This window comes from Ilyonectria robusta, assembly GCF_021365365.1.
Source record: "Ilyonectria robusta strain PMI_751 chromosome Unknown BGZ61scaffold_1, whole genome shotgun sequence".
In the NCBI taxonomy this organism is placed as follows: Eukaryota; Fungi; Ascomycota; class Sordariomycetes; order Hypocreales; family Nectriaceae; genus Ilyonectria; species Ilyonectria robusta.
This window is the reverse complement of record NW_025764435.1, coordinates 348,029-361,701: the sequence shown is the minus strand read 5'-3', so window position 1 is coordinate 361,701 and position 13,673 is coordinate 348,029. Positions and strand designations below refer to the sequence as shown.

Here is a 13,673-nt window from a genome sequence, read left to right as displayed (position 1 = left end):
CCGGATAGCCGACTTCACTTAATCCGAGCGGTGGCTCATAGGTGGAGCTCCCCACCACATCAGTGGACAGCTAGGCGCTGCTAGGTGCCAGTGCTCGCCGCTAGCGCCTGAAGGTCGCTGGAAGCCCCTGGAGATCGGGCCATCCAACTCCCGACGTTGCGATGGCCTCCCGCTCTTTGTTCCCCATCTTTCAACCTCCTCTTGCTCTTGTGTTTCGATTCCACTCACCTACCGCTTGGGTAGACTGGACAAATTTCCTGCAATCGGTACATTGCGCAGGCTCGCCTCCCGATAGCACAAAATGACTCTCAACCGGAAATACGCGGCGTTGCCAGACTTGGTGAGCTTCATCGCATGGACATGGTGCTTGCCGCTCTGACCGTCTATCAAGGATTCTGCTCCAGACATCTATGAAACCCCCGAGCTCACAGACGATAATTCCACGGTTCCTGTGAGCCCACCGATCCTGTTCGCACTCGGGCACCTTCTCACAGAAGCTCCAGACCATCGCAGCGCGCACCCAATCCGATGACGAATTCTACGACATCGAGGAAGACACCGCCGGAATCTCGCGATCGCGCTTGCGAATAGACGAAGCCCGCTCCCGTTTCTTACCGGCCAACGTTGACGCCAATGGGGTCGATTTCTCGGACCGAGTCGATGGAAAGCGCAAATCGTACAAGGCGTCGAGCCGCCGACAGCGCATCTTACAAGATGGAACCGAAGAACTGGGCGACCTTTCCGACGATGACGATGACGATGAAGAGAGCCTCGAGCGACGGATCGCCCGCCTCCAGCGTGAGGTGGCCCTAGCCAAGGATGAATATGCGAAGCGAAAGGCCAAGAGCTCGAACAAAGACAGTCACGATTCTGCCACAAACGACGAGAGACTGGTTGCCCTCAGCCAGGTCCTGGATGAGATCTCCAAGCCCACGAGTGCACGGGTTGCACCTCATGTGTTAAAGGCACGACCCGAACCGAGCCAGGAAGAGTCCTCGGAGCTACCATTGGGAGACAATGCCACCTACACCGTTACTTATGCGCCAACTTACGAACAAAGCCATGCTCTAGCCAAGGCCGCCGACTTTGACCGCCGACTTTTGATGTTGGAAAAGGGGCTTGGAATCAGCTCCACGTTAATGCCGGAGGCCGACGCGAGCGGTCTCCCCCGAGCAATTCTTCCGACCATCGACTCCATGAACAAGCAGATCTCAACTCTTGCACAAGCATCCACAGCTAATCTGGATGCTATTAGTCGGCGAGTGAGGACTCTGGCCTCCGAGCAGGAAAAGCTAAGCGATGCTCGAGAGAAGGCCAGGTCTCTCCGAGAAGAGCTTGGTCGACATGCTCCCTCGACTCCATCGGAAGAGTCCGAACAAGAAGCCAAGATCAACGCACTCTACGGAATTCTACCCACGATCGAGAACCTCACCCCCATCCTTCCCCCTTTACTCGACCGACTACGGTCACTGAGAGCAATTCACGCCGACGCTGCCACAGCTAGCGAGACCCTGGGCCACATTGAGACCCAGCAAGCGGAGATGACGGCGGAGCTCAAACAGTGGAACGAGGGTCTGGAGAAGATTGAGGCGGTCATGAAGGACAGCAGTGTCGCGGTTGCACACAATAAGACAGTCATGGAGGGTTGGGTGAAGGATCTTGAAGAGCGGATTGCGGATTTATAATGACGAAGCATTACACAGATACCCCATTGAGAGCTTTCCTAGCACCCCCAAGAAGTCTGCATGATTAAAGACGATTTGGAATGCTCACTTGACTGTAACTATTGTACACTGTGACGTTGATGACAAGACACCGACCTTGCTAAGAAGTCCAGGCTCAGGGGTTTAGCGCCACAGTGGCTGAGAATTAGGCGTCCAAGGAGGCAGCGTTGCAGTCCCGGAACAATATTTGTCCCCACCATCCACCAACCACACGGGACTTCGGCTGTGGTGGTGGGGTAAGGGCTTTGGCACACGAAAACCCTGACAATCTCACCAAAAAGTTCAGTCCCAATCAAGGCCTCACTCTACAGCTCAAGTACGTGACCACCGACATCCACATCTTCTCACAGTACGGCGACGCCCTCGATCCCACGCGATTACTCCCAGCTCACAAACTCCAGGACGCAAAAATGGATTCCTCCAAGACCCCCGTCAAGCTCGTCAAGGTTACCCGAGTCCTCGGCCGAACCGGTGCGTCCCCACGATAATTCGATGTCGAATAAAAACACACAAAAGCATACCCCCAACGAAAGGACTATTGGACCTGACCGCTGTTTAGGTTCTCGTGGTGGTGTCACCCAGGTGCGCGTCGAGTTCATGGACGACCAGACCCGATCCATTATCCGAAACGTCAAGGGCCCAGGTACGATACAGAGGCGAATCCCCATCGATGGACGACCAGACAATGGCGTGTGAGTGTGTGTGGTGTGCTGACCAGCGACCCCCCAATCTAGTTCGTGAGGACGACATTCTCTGCCTGCTCGAGTCCGAGCGTGAGGCCCGAAGACTGCGATAAACGTTGCGATCGAGGAGTAAGGGGGCTTGGACATTGGACGACGGATGGTCTTTGCATGCTGAGGCGGGCGCGCCTTGTATTGGGACATTGCCTGGGGCTGCATCACCCGCACCTCAGTTTCATTTGTTAGAGGAGTCACGGATCTGGCATTGCGAATCCAGAACAATTCTTCTGCAGCATGGAATCCGACCACGAAAAGTGATTTTTGATCTTCAGGTCTCGCCCGAGTTTACAAAGTCCCTCGACCAGAATCGATGCAGCTTTTACGATCACGTCTCGCATCGACCGCCTTTTCCTATCCCGTCCGCATCCTGCGAGACGCCGTGAACCGAATTTCCCTGGAAGTCCAGGGTACTCATTGATGCCCCGGTCACGTGAAAATGAATACCTTCAAATTCGGCGGGGCGGAGGACAAGCTCTTTTTCTTCCTCTCCGTCAACTAACGAACACGCAGGCTTCTGCAAACAACATCTTCTTTGGTAAGCCACATCATCTCACCTCCTCTACACACCATTGGGAATGATGCTTTTTAGCATGTATTACCTGAAACATACATTGATGTACTATTTATCACCAAGATCTCTGACCCAAATCTCCTCGCTCCTCTTCATTGTCATCATTTGCAGAAGGAACATTGCGGCTAACACGTCGAAGAAGTTTTAGACAGATCACCACCGCGATGGCGTCGGCAGCGAAGCCCCCTCCAGGTCACTTCAACATCCTCTACTTTGCCAGCGCCGGTTCCTATACCGGTAAAGACCACGAAGCCCTTCCCGCGACGCTTCCCCTCCGGAATCTCTTCGCCGAACTGGAGTCGCGGTATCCCGGCATAAAGGCCAAGGTGCTTGACTCTTGCCTGGTTACCGTCAATCTTGACTATGTAGACGTGTCTGAAGAGGGTGCCGACGATACCGTAATCCAGGAAGCGGACGAGGTGGCCATAATTCCACCTGTAAGCTCTGGCTAGAGTGTTGATGGGAGTGTCAATGCATTAAATGATTGTCCATGCGTCCGTGTCAGCCGCTTCCTAGCCAGTCGTAAGAGCCCCCGTAGCTGCGATGGGCTCTGATCCCGCGCAGATGTCACCTTTACGGTACTTCGCCATTTGCTTGACCTGGCCGATGTCCTTCTCCGAGGAGCGGCTCTTCCTCCCCACCCCTCCGCCGTAAAGCAGACCACCAGCGACGCCTGAGGAGTCGCCACCACCCCGGGTGCTCTTTATTGTAACGACGGAGCCGACGGATGCCAAGGACCAAGCCAAAGACCAAGCCCACGAACGCAAGAGTAGACGCAATTGTCACGATTGTCGTGAGGGTGGTAATGGTCGAAACATGGCATCCGAGCGGCCGGGTGCGGATCTCCCACCGCTCGGCCCAGTGCGGGCATATGTTCTCGTCATAGGCCGGCGCCAGCGCCGGAACCAAGTGCGAATTGGGAACACACGACCAGGTCTAGCACATGTATGAGTACGTCGATATCACATTGATAGGCACAATATGAGAGAAAGATGGGATACATACATACGGGCACCAGCTACACCGCGCAGTGTCGAGACAGCCGTCGCAATTCTGATGTGACCAGCATTGTTGGAAATGCTCATGCTGGTCCTCGGCGACTGTGAAATTGGCCCGATAGGCCGCAATGTCTGCAGCAGAGAACTCGTTGGGGTCCATAGCCACCAGCGAAGCTCTTCCTTTTAGCAGAGGTGATCTCGTGACGTCTCAGAAATGAGGCAGAGCGAGGCGATACAAGTTGATGGTGTTGACGGCGTCGTCGTCACCGATGTGTAAGAGAGAGAGAGGCGACGGGCTGTGCAGGTGGCCGCGTACAACATCACCACCAGTTGATTACCCCACCTCCACATTCCCTGCTTGTCCTACACTACAACGCTCGTAAGGCTTCAGGCCAACGACATACCATGCAATTATGAATCGGGGGATTGGTTTGCATGATCCCCCCAAAACCGTCTCTTGAATTTATGTTGATACAGCGACAGCGGCCTAGTGCCATGCACCTTCTATCTATAATACACCATGTTCTATGAACAGGGAAGTCAAGTATACAAAGCCTTCGTGTGATAATACATGTCAACAACTCAACGCAATGCGTCGCGGCCAAGCATCCGTAATGAGCAGGGTCACGCCATCATTGACTTCCGCACCTCCCGAGACCGTCGGACCCTTTGCTTCACTTTTCTTACTTCAGCCCTCCTCCTCGCCTGTTGCCCATTCATCTTCGGCAATGGCGTATCCCCTAGGTTCTCAAACGGCGTCAAGCCAACTAGGAATCGCCGAATCTGGAAACCCGTCTTCCGGCGGATCAGGGCATCAACCCTCTCGTCGCATGCTGCGGATGCTGCAATATGCAGGCCCCTCAACACATCACGATCCATGACCTCGTCATCACAGTCCTCCCAGTTGGCCGAGTGGAGACTTCCCTTCATCGATGACATTCTCTGGGGGATGTTTGGTCGGGCAGCAAGTTGACTCGAGTAACCTCGAGCGCGGGGGGTAACATGTTGATGGGAAGGATGGGGTTCAAGTTGGCAACCGTGAGTTTTCTGGCATATTTTTATCGCTTCCTCGGCCCCTTTGCCCTTGGCTGGTATTTCTATTGCTGGCTCAGCTACTGATTCAATGCTAGGAGCTGTGCCAATGTCCCGATTCGGTGTCGATGGTAGATTTGGCAAAGGCTTCTGGTACGCCTTCACCTTTTGCAAATCTTTAGTTATGTCGTAGTTAGGTACACTTTGGTGGCGCCGTGGAGAATGGCGAGCTGGTTTCTGACAGTTGACCTCTTTCAACTGAGCTATCGGAAGCCTAGCATTTGGTGTGCTAGTTACCTTGACTGTCCGAGTCCGCTGCCTTTTGAGGTTGGATCTCTCGATTGAACAGTTGCTAGGGAATGATCCAGCATCGGCAACTTGCCAAGGTAATGTCATCGACTGTCGGCGAAGGCCTGTCACTGGGATCGACTGTCTTGACCCGGATGATGCCCCTGTGGGATGCTCTCTTCCAGGTCCCGCTCGATGAACTCGCTCAGCTGTATGATTGACCTTCGTGCGAGGACCTTGTCGATGATGATGTGGATAAACAATATGAGGTGCAGGTAAACGTCTCCACTCCGGAACGGAAGCTTTAGCCGGAAGCTTGGCCATCTTTGATGTCATATCACTAACGATGTGCGGCGCTCTGGTGACAGGCTCGGGTGCATGAATCCGCAATTGCGACTTCTGTGGAATCTGAAGGCACCCCCATTCTGGCGATTCATGATAATTCGGGATGCAAGGAAGGCATTTGGATTTGGGTGCTCTGCTAATCAAGGGCTTCCGGTGTCTGTGAGGGGCTGCTTCATCCATCATGGCATATCTCCATTCATCCATATTGCTTGGTGCAGTGAACGAAATCTCCGTGTTTGAGCTAGGGCAGCAGCCATCATTCCCATCCAGTTGACTCAGGTGTGTCTCCTTGATGGACAGCTTGGGAAGCTGCGGTGGCCGAGTAGCTCGAATCGCTCTGGTCCTGGTACGACGAGGGTGGGGTGTTGCTTGATCCTTGGATGTCACAGCCAAGCCGGCAGCCTTGAACTCGGACCGGAAAGGGACAAGAGCAGATACTGTGCGGAGAGTTGCACCAGACTTTGTTGGCGTAGGTGTGAAGATGGGCAATCTGCCCCTAGCTCTAGTATGTTCAGCATATCTCTGGAGTTCTCGTGTGAAACGATCCAAAGCCACTCGCTGGCTTGAGGTTCTAGAGGAGTTGGGATACGATTCAGGGGACTGTTCATCTGAGTCCCGGGGAGTCTGTCGATCAGATCTTGGCTCACTCCTGATGGACAACATCTGGAGTTGTTGAGCAACGTTCCGAGCGATTGTCTCCACAAGCAGACTGTCGACCCCAGATCGCCGCAAGGGACTTGTAACCCCGTGTGGAGTATCGCATACTGGTTCATGAGAAGGGTGTTGTAAGTGTTTCTCGGTAACAGTGGTTTCACAAGGTTGATACATCTGTGACAGATTCGGGGTATGCTTCGGGGTGGTCGTCGATGTAATTCCATGCTGCCCGTCAAAGTTGGCTGTGCTGCTCATCTCGTCACAATGCCCGGATCCAGTCGTTTCCGGAAATCCAAGACTTTGAGGTGAAACGTCAAAAGGTGTTCCGTTGGCAGCGGGTACAGAGTGACCGAGGTACTCGTTTTCATAACCTTTCGGATCTGAGATCGTTCCACTAGGTGCATGGCAGTTGTGTGTTTGATCGTTTCGACTTTTTACCTCCTTGTTGGTGCTCATGGCCTGTTTTGTGTTCCCTAATGGCGTAGGATCCGAGGCCGTGGAGTTGGAAGACAGCTGCTGAGAGCCGGATTCGCTTCGAGCCTTTTTCCTCGAGTACCTTGCACGGGTTGGACGTCTGGACAGGAAAACCACCCGCGATCGGGAGCGAAGTCTCTCAAATGACGGGATCCGATGGCCAGGGTTTGCTTGGTCGATTGATTGGGATAACCCATTATTTGATTTCGGGATAGATGCTAGCGTAGCCATCTTGATAGAAGTGGTGGAGTAAGGTTTCCAAGGAGAATTATTCAAGGAGCGCAAGAGGAATAGCAGTGGCAGAAGTTATGGTGTTCAGACCCATGGCAAGATTGGCTCTGGGAGAAGTTGAGACGTTGGTAGACTTGGAGAGGTGGGACGGATGGATTGTGGGCTGTCCTTCCAAGACCAGCTCAAGAAGGGCCAACCGGCCAAATGCAGGATTGGGGAGGACCGATGATGACGACGTCCATGGCTCCTGCTGAGACGGTTTTCGGGGATGAAGTTTCGATTACGGTGTAATGTCTTTGATGCCCGGGGATGAGTAAACCTCCAGCTGTCGACGGCCCTTGCGAAGGAGGAACTCAATGGCAGCAAAGTCGCGCTTGTCGATGCTCAGATTCCGGACAAACTCTGCCCTGCGGGTTGCCTCAGCTACGGTGCGTACGAGCCAGGGGAATTACGATGCGGGTGATGCGGCGTACCTGGCAAAGTTCTCAAAATGCGGTCTGCTGGCCTGGCGACGTGTCAATGTCGGCAAGTTACTGACGGGTAGTGCAGTTGCAGTTGCAATTTACCTACCAGCGGTTTCTTACGGCTCTCGCGGAGGCAGTGGCGGTAGAGGGCCAGGACCTCCTTCTGCAAGCCTGAAAGACGCATTGTTGTGTTTGTTGCGGATGGATGAGATTACGTTTTGAGAGTCGCGTGGCTTTTACTGAGACGAGGTGCAGTTGTAACCGAGTGACTGACGCAGGTGCTGTAAAAATGGAATTTCTGGAGTTGCGAGCATGCGCAGTGGAGCTCGGCCCTTCGGCGTCCAGAGGTTGACCGAGGATGGTTAATCCAATCAACGTCAACTCGCCTGGAAGATGAAGACGTCTGTGATTTATTTGCCACGTGCTGGTTTGAAATTGAGGGTAGCATTTACAGTTTAAAGGCAGGAAATTGCTTCATCGTCGCAAGGCAGCCAACTGCCTGGTGGTAGTTGAGATGTTTATGAGCCGGCCGGAGTGAGACTGTTACCCACTGTACTTGGGGGCTGTAGAAGGGCGATAGGTACAGTATAGGCTGATGAGTGGCGGCCTTGTGGGTGTCATGGATATCTTGTGTCATGGACGTCATAGACGTGAACCTCTCTCAGTACCTAGGCACGGATGGATATATCTGTGTTCGAGAGTAAGCCGGATGAAGGACTAATTCTCCGTGATGCAAACGACAAAAGTACCAATCACCCAACTGACGATACTAAACATCAGCAACCCTTGCCCCTCCAGACATCTGTTTGAAGGCGGACACGGGCCGCCACGACCTTGCAGCACCAGTGCATCCATCAGTGGGGAAATCGCTCCACTGTCCAGACGCCCGACCTAGCGCGGCGCAGATCTCGGCTGGAATGGATGTCCGTATTTCGTTACTGCAAGGCGACTGGGTTGACTGGGACGGACATTCTTCCAGTTCGTTCGTCCTTCTCTAGCGCCAACGTGCAGGGGGATGGGTCGCTATTTACAGCATCAACCGCCCAGTCCCAGAGGGGAAGCATGGAACATCAGCATCGGTAGATGGATGCCTACGCTCACGAGTCAGGAGAGAAGAAGGATTCAATGTTTACTTGGTTGATTGCCATGGATTAGCGTGCAGTCATGATTGGTTCATGGTCGAATCCTTCCCGTAGACCCGTACAGCAGTCTCCTTGCCGGCCGTTCAACCTCCGTTTCTGTATCATCGCCCCGAGCCTCTCGTTATCTGTTCCGCCATAACCAAACTGTCGACCTGTTTCCCAGCATAGCCCACGCCCAGCGCGTCTCATCGCCCCCCTAAAGCCCCCCTCCCATCTCCATCCAGAGCCGGCGGCGTGGGCTTCACACGCTAACAAGACGGCTGAGCTGAGCCCCCCCTTGCTGAAGCTGGGTTGCAGAAGCTGGGTTGCAAGCACGTCCAGGCAAATGCGGGCGTGACACGACGTCGCGGACCTCATTGGCTCCACGCCCTACAGCAGCTTGAGCAATCCCCCATTCCAAGGCTTCCCACCCGGCGAACTATGCCCTCCTCGATGACCCCTCGTCTTGTTTTGATGCGTGCTACGGGCCTACAGCCGCCCGGAGGCTGATTCGGGCTCCCCAGAGAGCCTGGCGCCCCTTGGCCCTAAGACCCAAGCCTGCCAGGCCAGCGCTTTAGAGGCTTTTGGAGACGTGATATGTACTCACTCTCCTTTCATGTGCTGCGCATCCTTCCAGTCCCGCACTGGAGACCAAGTACGGAGTACCTAACGTCCCCTCGTGGCGTTACCTGCCTTGCCTCAGGTGGCCAGCGCATGTAACCGGCTTCTGTCACCGAGACGAACCACTCTTGGCCTTATCCTCATCCTCATCCTCATATATAGCTTCCAGTCACCAGTCACCAGTCACCAGAGTAGCACTCTTGCTCGTGTCCCTCCTGTCCTTCGGCTCTTCCTCTCCCTCGCAAGTGTTGACGTCTTCATCTGGCTCCCAGCGTTGAACTGCTCCATCATATGCGTTTATACCCTCACAAGAGCGCCTCAGCGTTCGATCCGTGACCCTCACCCTCTCCATCGCCCCGCCACCAACATCATGGCTGCGGTTCTTTCCCCCAGAGGAAAGGGGAAGCAGAAGCTGATGCCAGGCTCCTTTAGCCCAGAGGACTACATCGACTTTTATGACAACCCCTTTGACGACCTCGAGTCCATTCAGGCGGCTTTCCGAGAGCGAGAAGCCAGGGTTCCTTGGTCTGCTAACAACCTCTCCGAGGTCGATGTCACCAACGTCGACTGGTACGAATACACCCCACCAAAGGCACTCAGGAAGGCCCCCAATATTACCTCTCAGGTTCTCCTTGACATCATCTTGTCCTCGATTGAGAATGTCAAGACCCAGGCCGCGGACCAGCAGCGCCAGAAGCTCCATGAGGAGGAGCAAAGCAAGCTAGCAGCGGATAACGCCAAGAAGCTCGACAAGGGCAAAGAACCATACCTCCCCATTATCATCCCTCAAGACAAACCCATATCCGACGACAGAACATTCCGGTTTTCCATCATCTCCCAGTCGGAATCTACTTCCACTGTTATTGGCCCCGATGTCCCTGCCAAGCCTGAGAAGCGGCGCAAGTTCGCCCTTCGTCGGCTTTTTCACCGCAGTCACCAAAGGGGGGAGAGCAGTACCACTGGTTCTGCCCTAGAGGCTCTCCGCAAGATATATGAGGCTCGGACGAGCAGCGAGTACTCCACGTCAGAACATGCCACTATCTTGAAGCCGGGAACCCCCGAGGAGCTAGTGTAAGTTGACAACACCACCATCTCCCCGATCCTCTTGCTAATGGCATACAGCGAATGTGTCTCCTGTCTCGACGACTTCTCGCCCAAGGAGGTAATCAAGGTCACTTGCCATAGTTATTGCCGTGACTGCTTTGTCCGCCTCGTCTCAGCGGCAGTTCAGAACGAGCAACAGTGGCCGCCCAAGTGCTGCCTAAATCCGATTCCTGTCCAGACCATTGTCCGCTTTATTCCACCCGACCTCAAGAAGACGTTCCAGGAGCGATCCAGTGAATGGGACATCCCCATCGGTGAGCGCATATACTGCAGCCACCAAGGGTGCAATCTCTTGATCAAACCACAAAACATCAGTACCAAGAAGCGCGAGGGTACCTGCGACAATCACCATTCCACATGCACCATATGTCGGGATGCTGGCCACAAAGGAAAGGAATGCGAACGAGATCCCGATATGGAATTGACCAACATGTTGGCTGAGGAAGAGGGTTGGAAGAGGTGCTTCAACTGCAACGCGCTGGTAGAGCATCGGGAGGCATGTCAACATATGACATGTCGATGCGGGACGCAGTTCTGCTACGTCTGCGGCCTGCGATGGCGGACGTGCAGCTGCACAGCTCAACAGCTAGACGACATTAAGACGGCAGCCGAAAATAGGCGAGAACAAAGACAACTCAGAGAGCAGAGCCAGGCCGAAGAGCTGCGCCAGATCCTTCTCCAAATCGAAGAATTCGAACGCGAGGAGGCCCTCAAGGCCGAAATGCTTCGCCAAGAGCAGGAGCGGCTGGAGGAGGAACGCCGACAGCGCGAACTTGAGGAAAGAGTTCGACAGGAGAGTATCCGCCGCAGGGATATTGAGCTCAAGTACAAGGAGCTGCGTGTGATGCTTGATCAGTTGCATGAACTGCAGCAGGTCCTGTTTGAGGGCGACCAGGATGAGACGGCCAATGACCTGGCCATGGAGACCAAGACTGCGAAAGAGGAACTCGCCAAGAAGCAGGAAACGGAGCGATCCGAACTGGACTCACTAATGATGACCAAAATCGCCGATAAGGAGTACGAACTCAATAAAGACTTCCAAATCAGGGCAGCAGAAGAGAACGATATCGAGGAGGCTTATCACGAGAAATTACAAGAGTACTGGAAGGAGAAGAAGGACGGCGAGGACGAGATCGAATCCGCCATGCTAAACTTGCGCAAACTCATGGATCAGAGGCAACACATGTGGCAGAAGTGGAAGAAGGAGGCTTTGAAGCTCCACGAGGCCAAACTCAATGACAAACGGTCCCTCCGCGAGGAGATAATGTACAGCGCGAAGCACCGACTGGACGCGGCATTTGAAGAGAAGGAAAAGGACTTGGCGAGCCAGAAGGTAGCCGAGAAGAAGTGGCTGGAGATGGTCATTCTCGAGAGGGAAAGGCTCATGAACGAATGGGAGGTCCAAGAGGTCGAGGGCGACGCTGATAGCTTGTTTGCTCCTGACTCGGACAGCGCTGTAGTAGTTGCATGAGGGAACAATGTTTCCGGAATAGTAGTAGAAAGATTGATAAATACGACAGTTAAAAATGTGAAATCTTAAATGTCAATTTCTCGACCTATCGAGATGTGAATATACTACCGGTGGCCAGTTCAAAGTTGGTGTTTGAACGGCTCCATCCACATCACGTGGCCCTGTTCACAAAAACCTCTCTTTCTGTATGATTCATGCCGAAAGACATTGCTCAACCCAGCCAGCACCGCACGCCCACTATACTTGACCACCCCTCGTATTTACCCAATAATTTTCACTCAACCCAGTGGCCATAATAAGTCTCGGCTCACCATGTCAATCGGCGGGGAGGGCGAGTCTGCCCAGTATGTCCGTGGATCAGGTCTAGGGTAGCCATATACTCACTCACGATATAGTCCTCTTAAGATATTCGATATCACCAGGAAACAAGACCGGTTTCTGAACGCCCTTGCACCTATGGTGCGGTATGGAAAGGCATGTATGGCTCGTATTGTCCGGAATATGTGCCTAACCTCTCCGTATAGCTTGCCTTTCGCCAAACAGTTCACCAGTATGGCGTTGATCTCTGCTGGACGCCCATGGTCCTCGCGAAGGAGTTCAACCGCAACAGCTTCGCACGCGACAGCGGCAAGATCCCCACGCCATTTACATACAGGAAACAGCAGGGCTAACACGCTGTCTTTGTAGACATAACCGTCTCGACCAACCCCGGCCAGCCGGTCACCATCGTCCAGTTCGGCGCCAACGTGCCGCTCGAGATGGCGCGCGCGGCGGCCCTCGTTGCGCCGAGCACCAACGGCGTCGACCTCAACTGCGGGTGTCCGCAGTCGTGGGCGTGCGCGGAGAAGCTCGGCGCCGCGCTCATGGGGCACCGCGAGTTGGTGCGGGACATGGTTGTCGAGACGCGGCAGCGGTTGGAGAGGGATGGATGGCATGTGGGCCTAGAGAGGGATATCGACAGTCCCAAGGGCCGGAGCGTCAGTGTCAAGATCAGAATCCACGATGACCTCAGGTATTTTCACGCCCGGCAAACAACCTAGCAGATCAAAGGACTAACAGATGTGTGTGTCAAGGAGAACCATGGACTTTCTTGATACCGTGATAGGACACCCTCAGAATCGGCTTGTTGACTGGGTCACCATCCACCCAAGAACAAAGTCCACGCCCTCCACCATTCCCATCAGAACTGAAGCTCTCGAGATCCTCACCGCCAAGTATGCTGGAACTCTCCCCATTCTCCTCTCCGGCGATGTTTTCGACATCAACTCGCTGCCGCTGCAGCCCACCATCACCACCAACAACGACACCCCCCTCGTGTCCCTCGCTACGCTCACCCTCAATTCCACCACCTCTTCTAAGCCGACACCATCGCCCAGCAACACTAACCTCTCTGGCTTCATGTCTGCTCGCGGACTCCTCGCCAACCCCGCGCTGTTCGCCGGCTACTCGGCCTGCCCTTGGGACGCCGTCGAGACCTTCATGTGCAACGTCGCCCGCTGTCCCTTGCCCTTTAAGCTGACCCTTCATCACATCCAGGAGATGTGCGCCCCGGGCATGGGCGCGGATAAATCGTCACTGCTTACCAAGAAGGAGCGGACGCATATGACTGGGTTGGCGAACATGTGCGAATTGATCGACTTTCTTGACGAAATGATCGACGAAAAGACGGGTCGAGTTGGGGGTCTCAGACGGGATTTGTGAGCACCTCGACTCAGGGGTAGCATCGAACCAGACACGACTCGGGACGTATGTGTGGTTAAACATGGCATCGTATTCCAAGCTATACGCAGTTCCGCTACATATTCCCGGTACATCACATCCTCTGCAGTCGGCCA

The 13,673-nt window shown here is 54.2% G+C and overlaps 8 protein-coding genes across 8 annotated transcripts; 5 read left to right on the top strand and 3 right to left on the bottom strand.

The window, feature by feature from the left end:
* The first annotated feature begins 67 nt into the window (after positions 1-67).
* BGZ61DRAFT_437000 (Dynamitin-domain-containing protein) lies at positions 68-1,837 on the top strand. The gene is made up of 3 exons (XM_046244056.1): positions 68-340; positions 392-451; positions 504-1,837. The coding sequence occupies exons 1-3, from the start codon at positions 302-304 to the stop codon at positions 1,683-1,685; spliced, it is 1,281 nt and encodes a 426-aa protein (XP_046111559.1). The 5' UTR covers positions 68-301; the 3' UTR covers positions 1,686-1,837.
* A 297-nt stretch (positions 1,838-2,134) lies between these two features.
* Positions 2,135-2,520, top strand: BGZ61DRAFT_337980 (ribosomal protein S28e; the record flags this gene model as incomplete). The annotated part of the gene is made up of 3 exons (XM_046239085.1): positions 2,135-2,195; positions 2,284-2,367; positions 2,459-2,520. 3 exons carry the CDS (start codon positions 2,135-2,137, stop codon positions 2,518-2,520), a joined length of 207 nt encoding a protein of 68 aa, XP_046111558.1.
* A 292-nt stretch (positions 2,521-2,812) lies between these two features.
* BGZ61DRAFT_2801 (uncharacterized protein) lies at positions 2,813-3,613 on the top strand. Its single transcript, XM_046238451.1, has 3 exons — positions 2,813-2,999; positions 3,054-3,080; positions 3,175-3,613. The coding sequence occupies exons 2-3, from the start codon at positions 3,055-3,057 to the stop codon at positions 3,485-3,487; spliced, it is 339 nt and encodes a 112-aa protein (XP_046111557.1). The 5' UTR covers positions 2,813-2,999; position 3,054; the 3' UTR covers positions 3,488-3,613.
* On the bottom strand, positions 3,552-4,296 carry BGZ61DRAFT_2792 (uncharacterized protein). The gene is made up of 2 exons (XM_046238433.1): positions 4,041-4,296; positions 3,552-3,971 (listed from the first exon to the last, which is right to left on the bottom strand). Exons 1-2 carry the CDS (start codon positions 4,191-4,193, stop codon positions 3,609-3,611), a joined length of 516 nt encoding a protein of 171 aa, XP_046111556.1. The 5' UTR covers positions 4,194-4,296; the 3' UTR covers positions 3,552-3,608.
* Positions 4,297-4,401: 105 nt separating this feature from the next.
* Positions 4,402-7,309, bottom strand: BGZ61DRAFT_2714 (uncharacterized protein). Its single transcript, XM_046238395.1, has one exon. It carries the CDS (start codon positions 7,055-7,057, stop codon positions 4,658-4,660), a length of 2,400 nt encoding a protein of 799 aa, XP_046111555.1. The 5' UTR covers positions 7,058-7,309; the 3' UTR covers positions 4,402-4,657.
* A 28-nt stretch (positions 7,310-7,337) lies between these two features.
* Positions 7,338-7,705, bottom strand: BGZ61DRAFT_525002 (complex 1 protein-domain-containing protein; the record flags this gene model as incomplete). The annotated part of the gene is made up of 3 exons (XM_046252691.1): positions 7,338-7,464; positions 7,531-7,562; positions 7,628-7,705. 3 exons carry the CDS (start codon positions 7,703-7,705, stop codon positions 7,338-7,340), a joined length of 237 nt encoding a protein of 78 aa, XP_046111554.1.
* A 1,973-nt stretch (positions 7,706-9,678) lies between these two features.
* BGZ61DRAFT_339089 (uncharacterized protein) lies at positions 9,679-11,838 on the top strand (the record flags this gene model as incomplete). Its single annotated transcript, XM_046239195.1, has 2 exons — positions 9,679-10,334; positions 10,386-11,838. The coding sequence occupies 2 exons, from the start codon at positions 9,679-9,681 to the stop codon at positions 11,836-11,838; spliced, it is 2,109 nt and encodes a 702-aa protein (XP_046111553.1).
* A 107-nt stretch (positions 11,839-11,945) lies between these two features.
* On the top strand, positions 11,946-13,608 carry BGZ61DRAFT_2608 (uncharacterized protein). Its single transcript, XM_046238385.1, has 5 exons — positions 11,946-12,182; positions 12,234-12,312; positions 12,363-12,465; positions 12,526-12,850; positions 12,912-13,608. The coding sequence occupies exons 1-5, from the start codon at positions 12,151-12,153 to the stop codon at positions 13,537-13,539; spliced, it is 1,167 nt and encodes a 388-aa protein (XP_046111552.1). The 5' UTR covers positions 11,946-12,150; the 3' UTR covers positions 13,540-13,608.
* Positions 13,609-13,673: the final 65 nt, after the last annotated feature.

Bases quoted from the DNA above. Each gene is read 5' to 3' on its own strand.
- BGZ61DRAFT_437000 (XM_046244056.1), top strand. From the start codon at position 302: ATGACTCTCAACCGGAAATACGCGGCGTTGCCAGACTTG. The intron at 341-391 runs GTGAGCTTCATC...CCGTCTATCAAG, and splicing joins ACGCGGCGTTGCCAGACTTG to GATTCTGCTCCAGACATCTA. The intron at 452-503 runs GTGAGCCCACCG...CAGAAGCTCCAG, and splicing joins ACGATAATTCCACGGTTCCT to ACCATCGCAGCGCGCACCCA.
- BGZ61DRAFT_2714 (XM_046238395.1), bottom strand. From the start codon at position 7,057: ATGGCTACGCTAGCATCTATCCCGAAATCAAATAATGGGTTATCCCAA.
- BGZ61DRAFT_2608 (XM_046238385.1), top strand. From the start codon at position 12,151: ATGTCAATCGGCGGGGAGGGCGAGTCTGCCCA. The intron at 12,183-12,233 runs GTATGTCCGTGG...CTCACGATATAG, and splicing joins GGGGAGGGCGAGTCTGCCCA to TCCTCTTAAGATATTCGATA. The intron at 12,851-12,911 runs GTATTTTCACGC...GTGTGTGTCAAG, and splicing joins AGAATCCACGATGACCTCAG to GAGAACCATGGACTTTCTTG.
- BGZ61DRAFT_2792 (XM_046238433.1), bottom strand. From the start codon at position 4,193: ATGGACCCCAACGAGTTCTCTGCTGCAGACATTGCGGCCTATCGGGCC. The intron at 3,972-4,040 runs GTATGTATCCCA...TACATGTGCTAG, and splicing joins GGTGTAGCTGGTGCCCGTAT to ACCTGGTCGTGTGTTCCCAA.
- BGZ61DRAFT_2801 (XM_046238451.1), top strand. From the start codon at position 3,055: ATGTATTACCTGAAACATACATTGAT. The intron at 3,081-3,174 runs GTACTATTTATC...AACACGTCGAAG, and splicing joins TACCTGAAACATACATTGAT to AAGTTTTAGACAGATCACCA.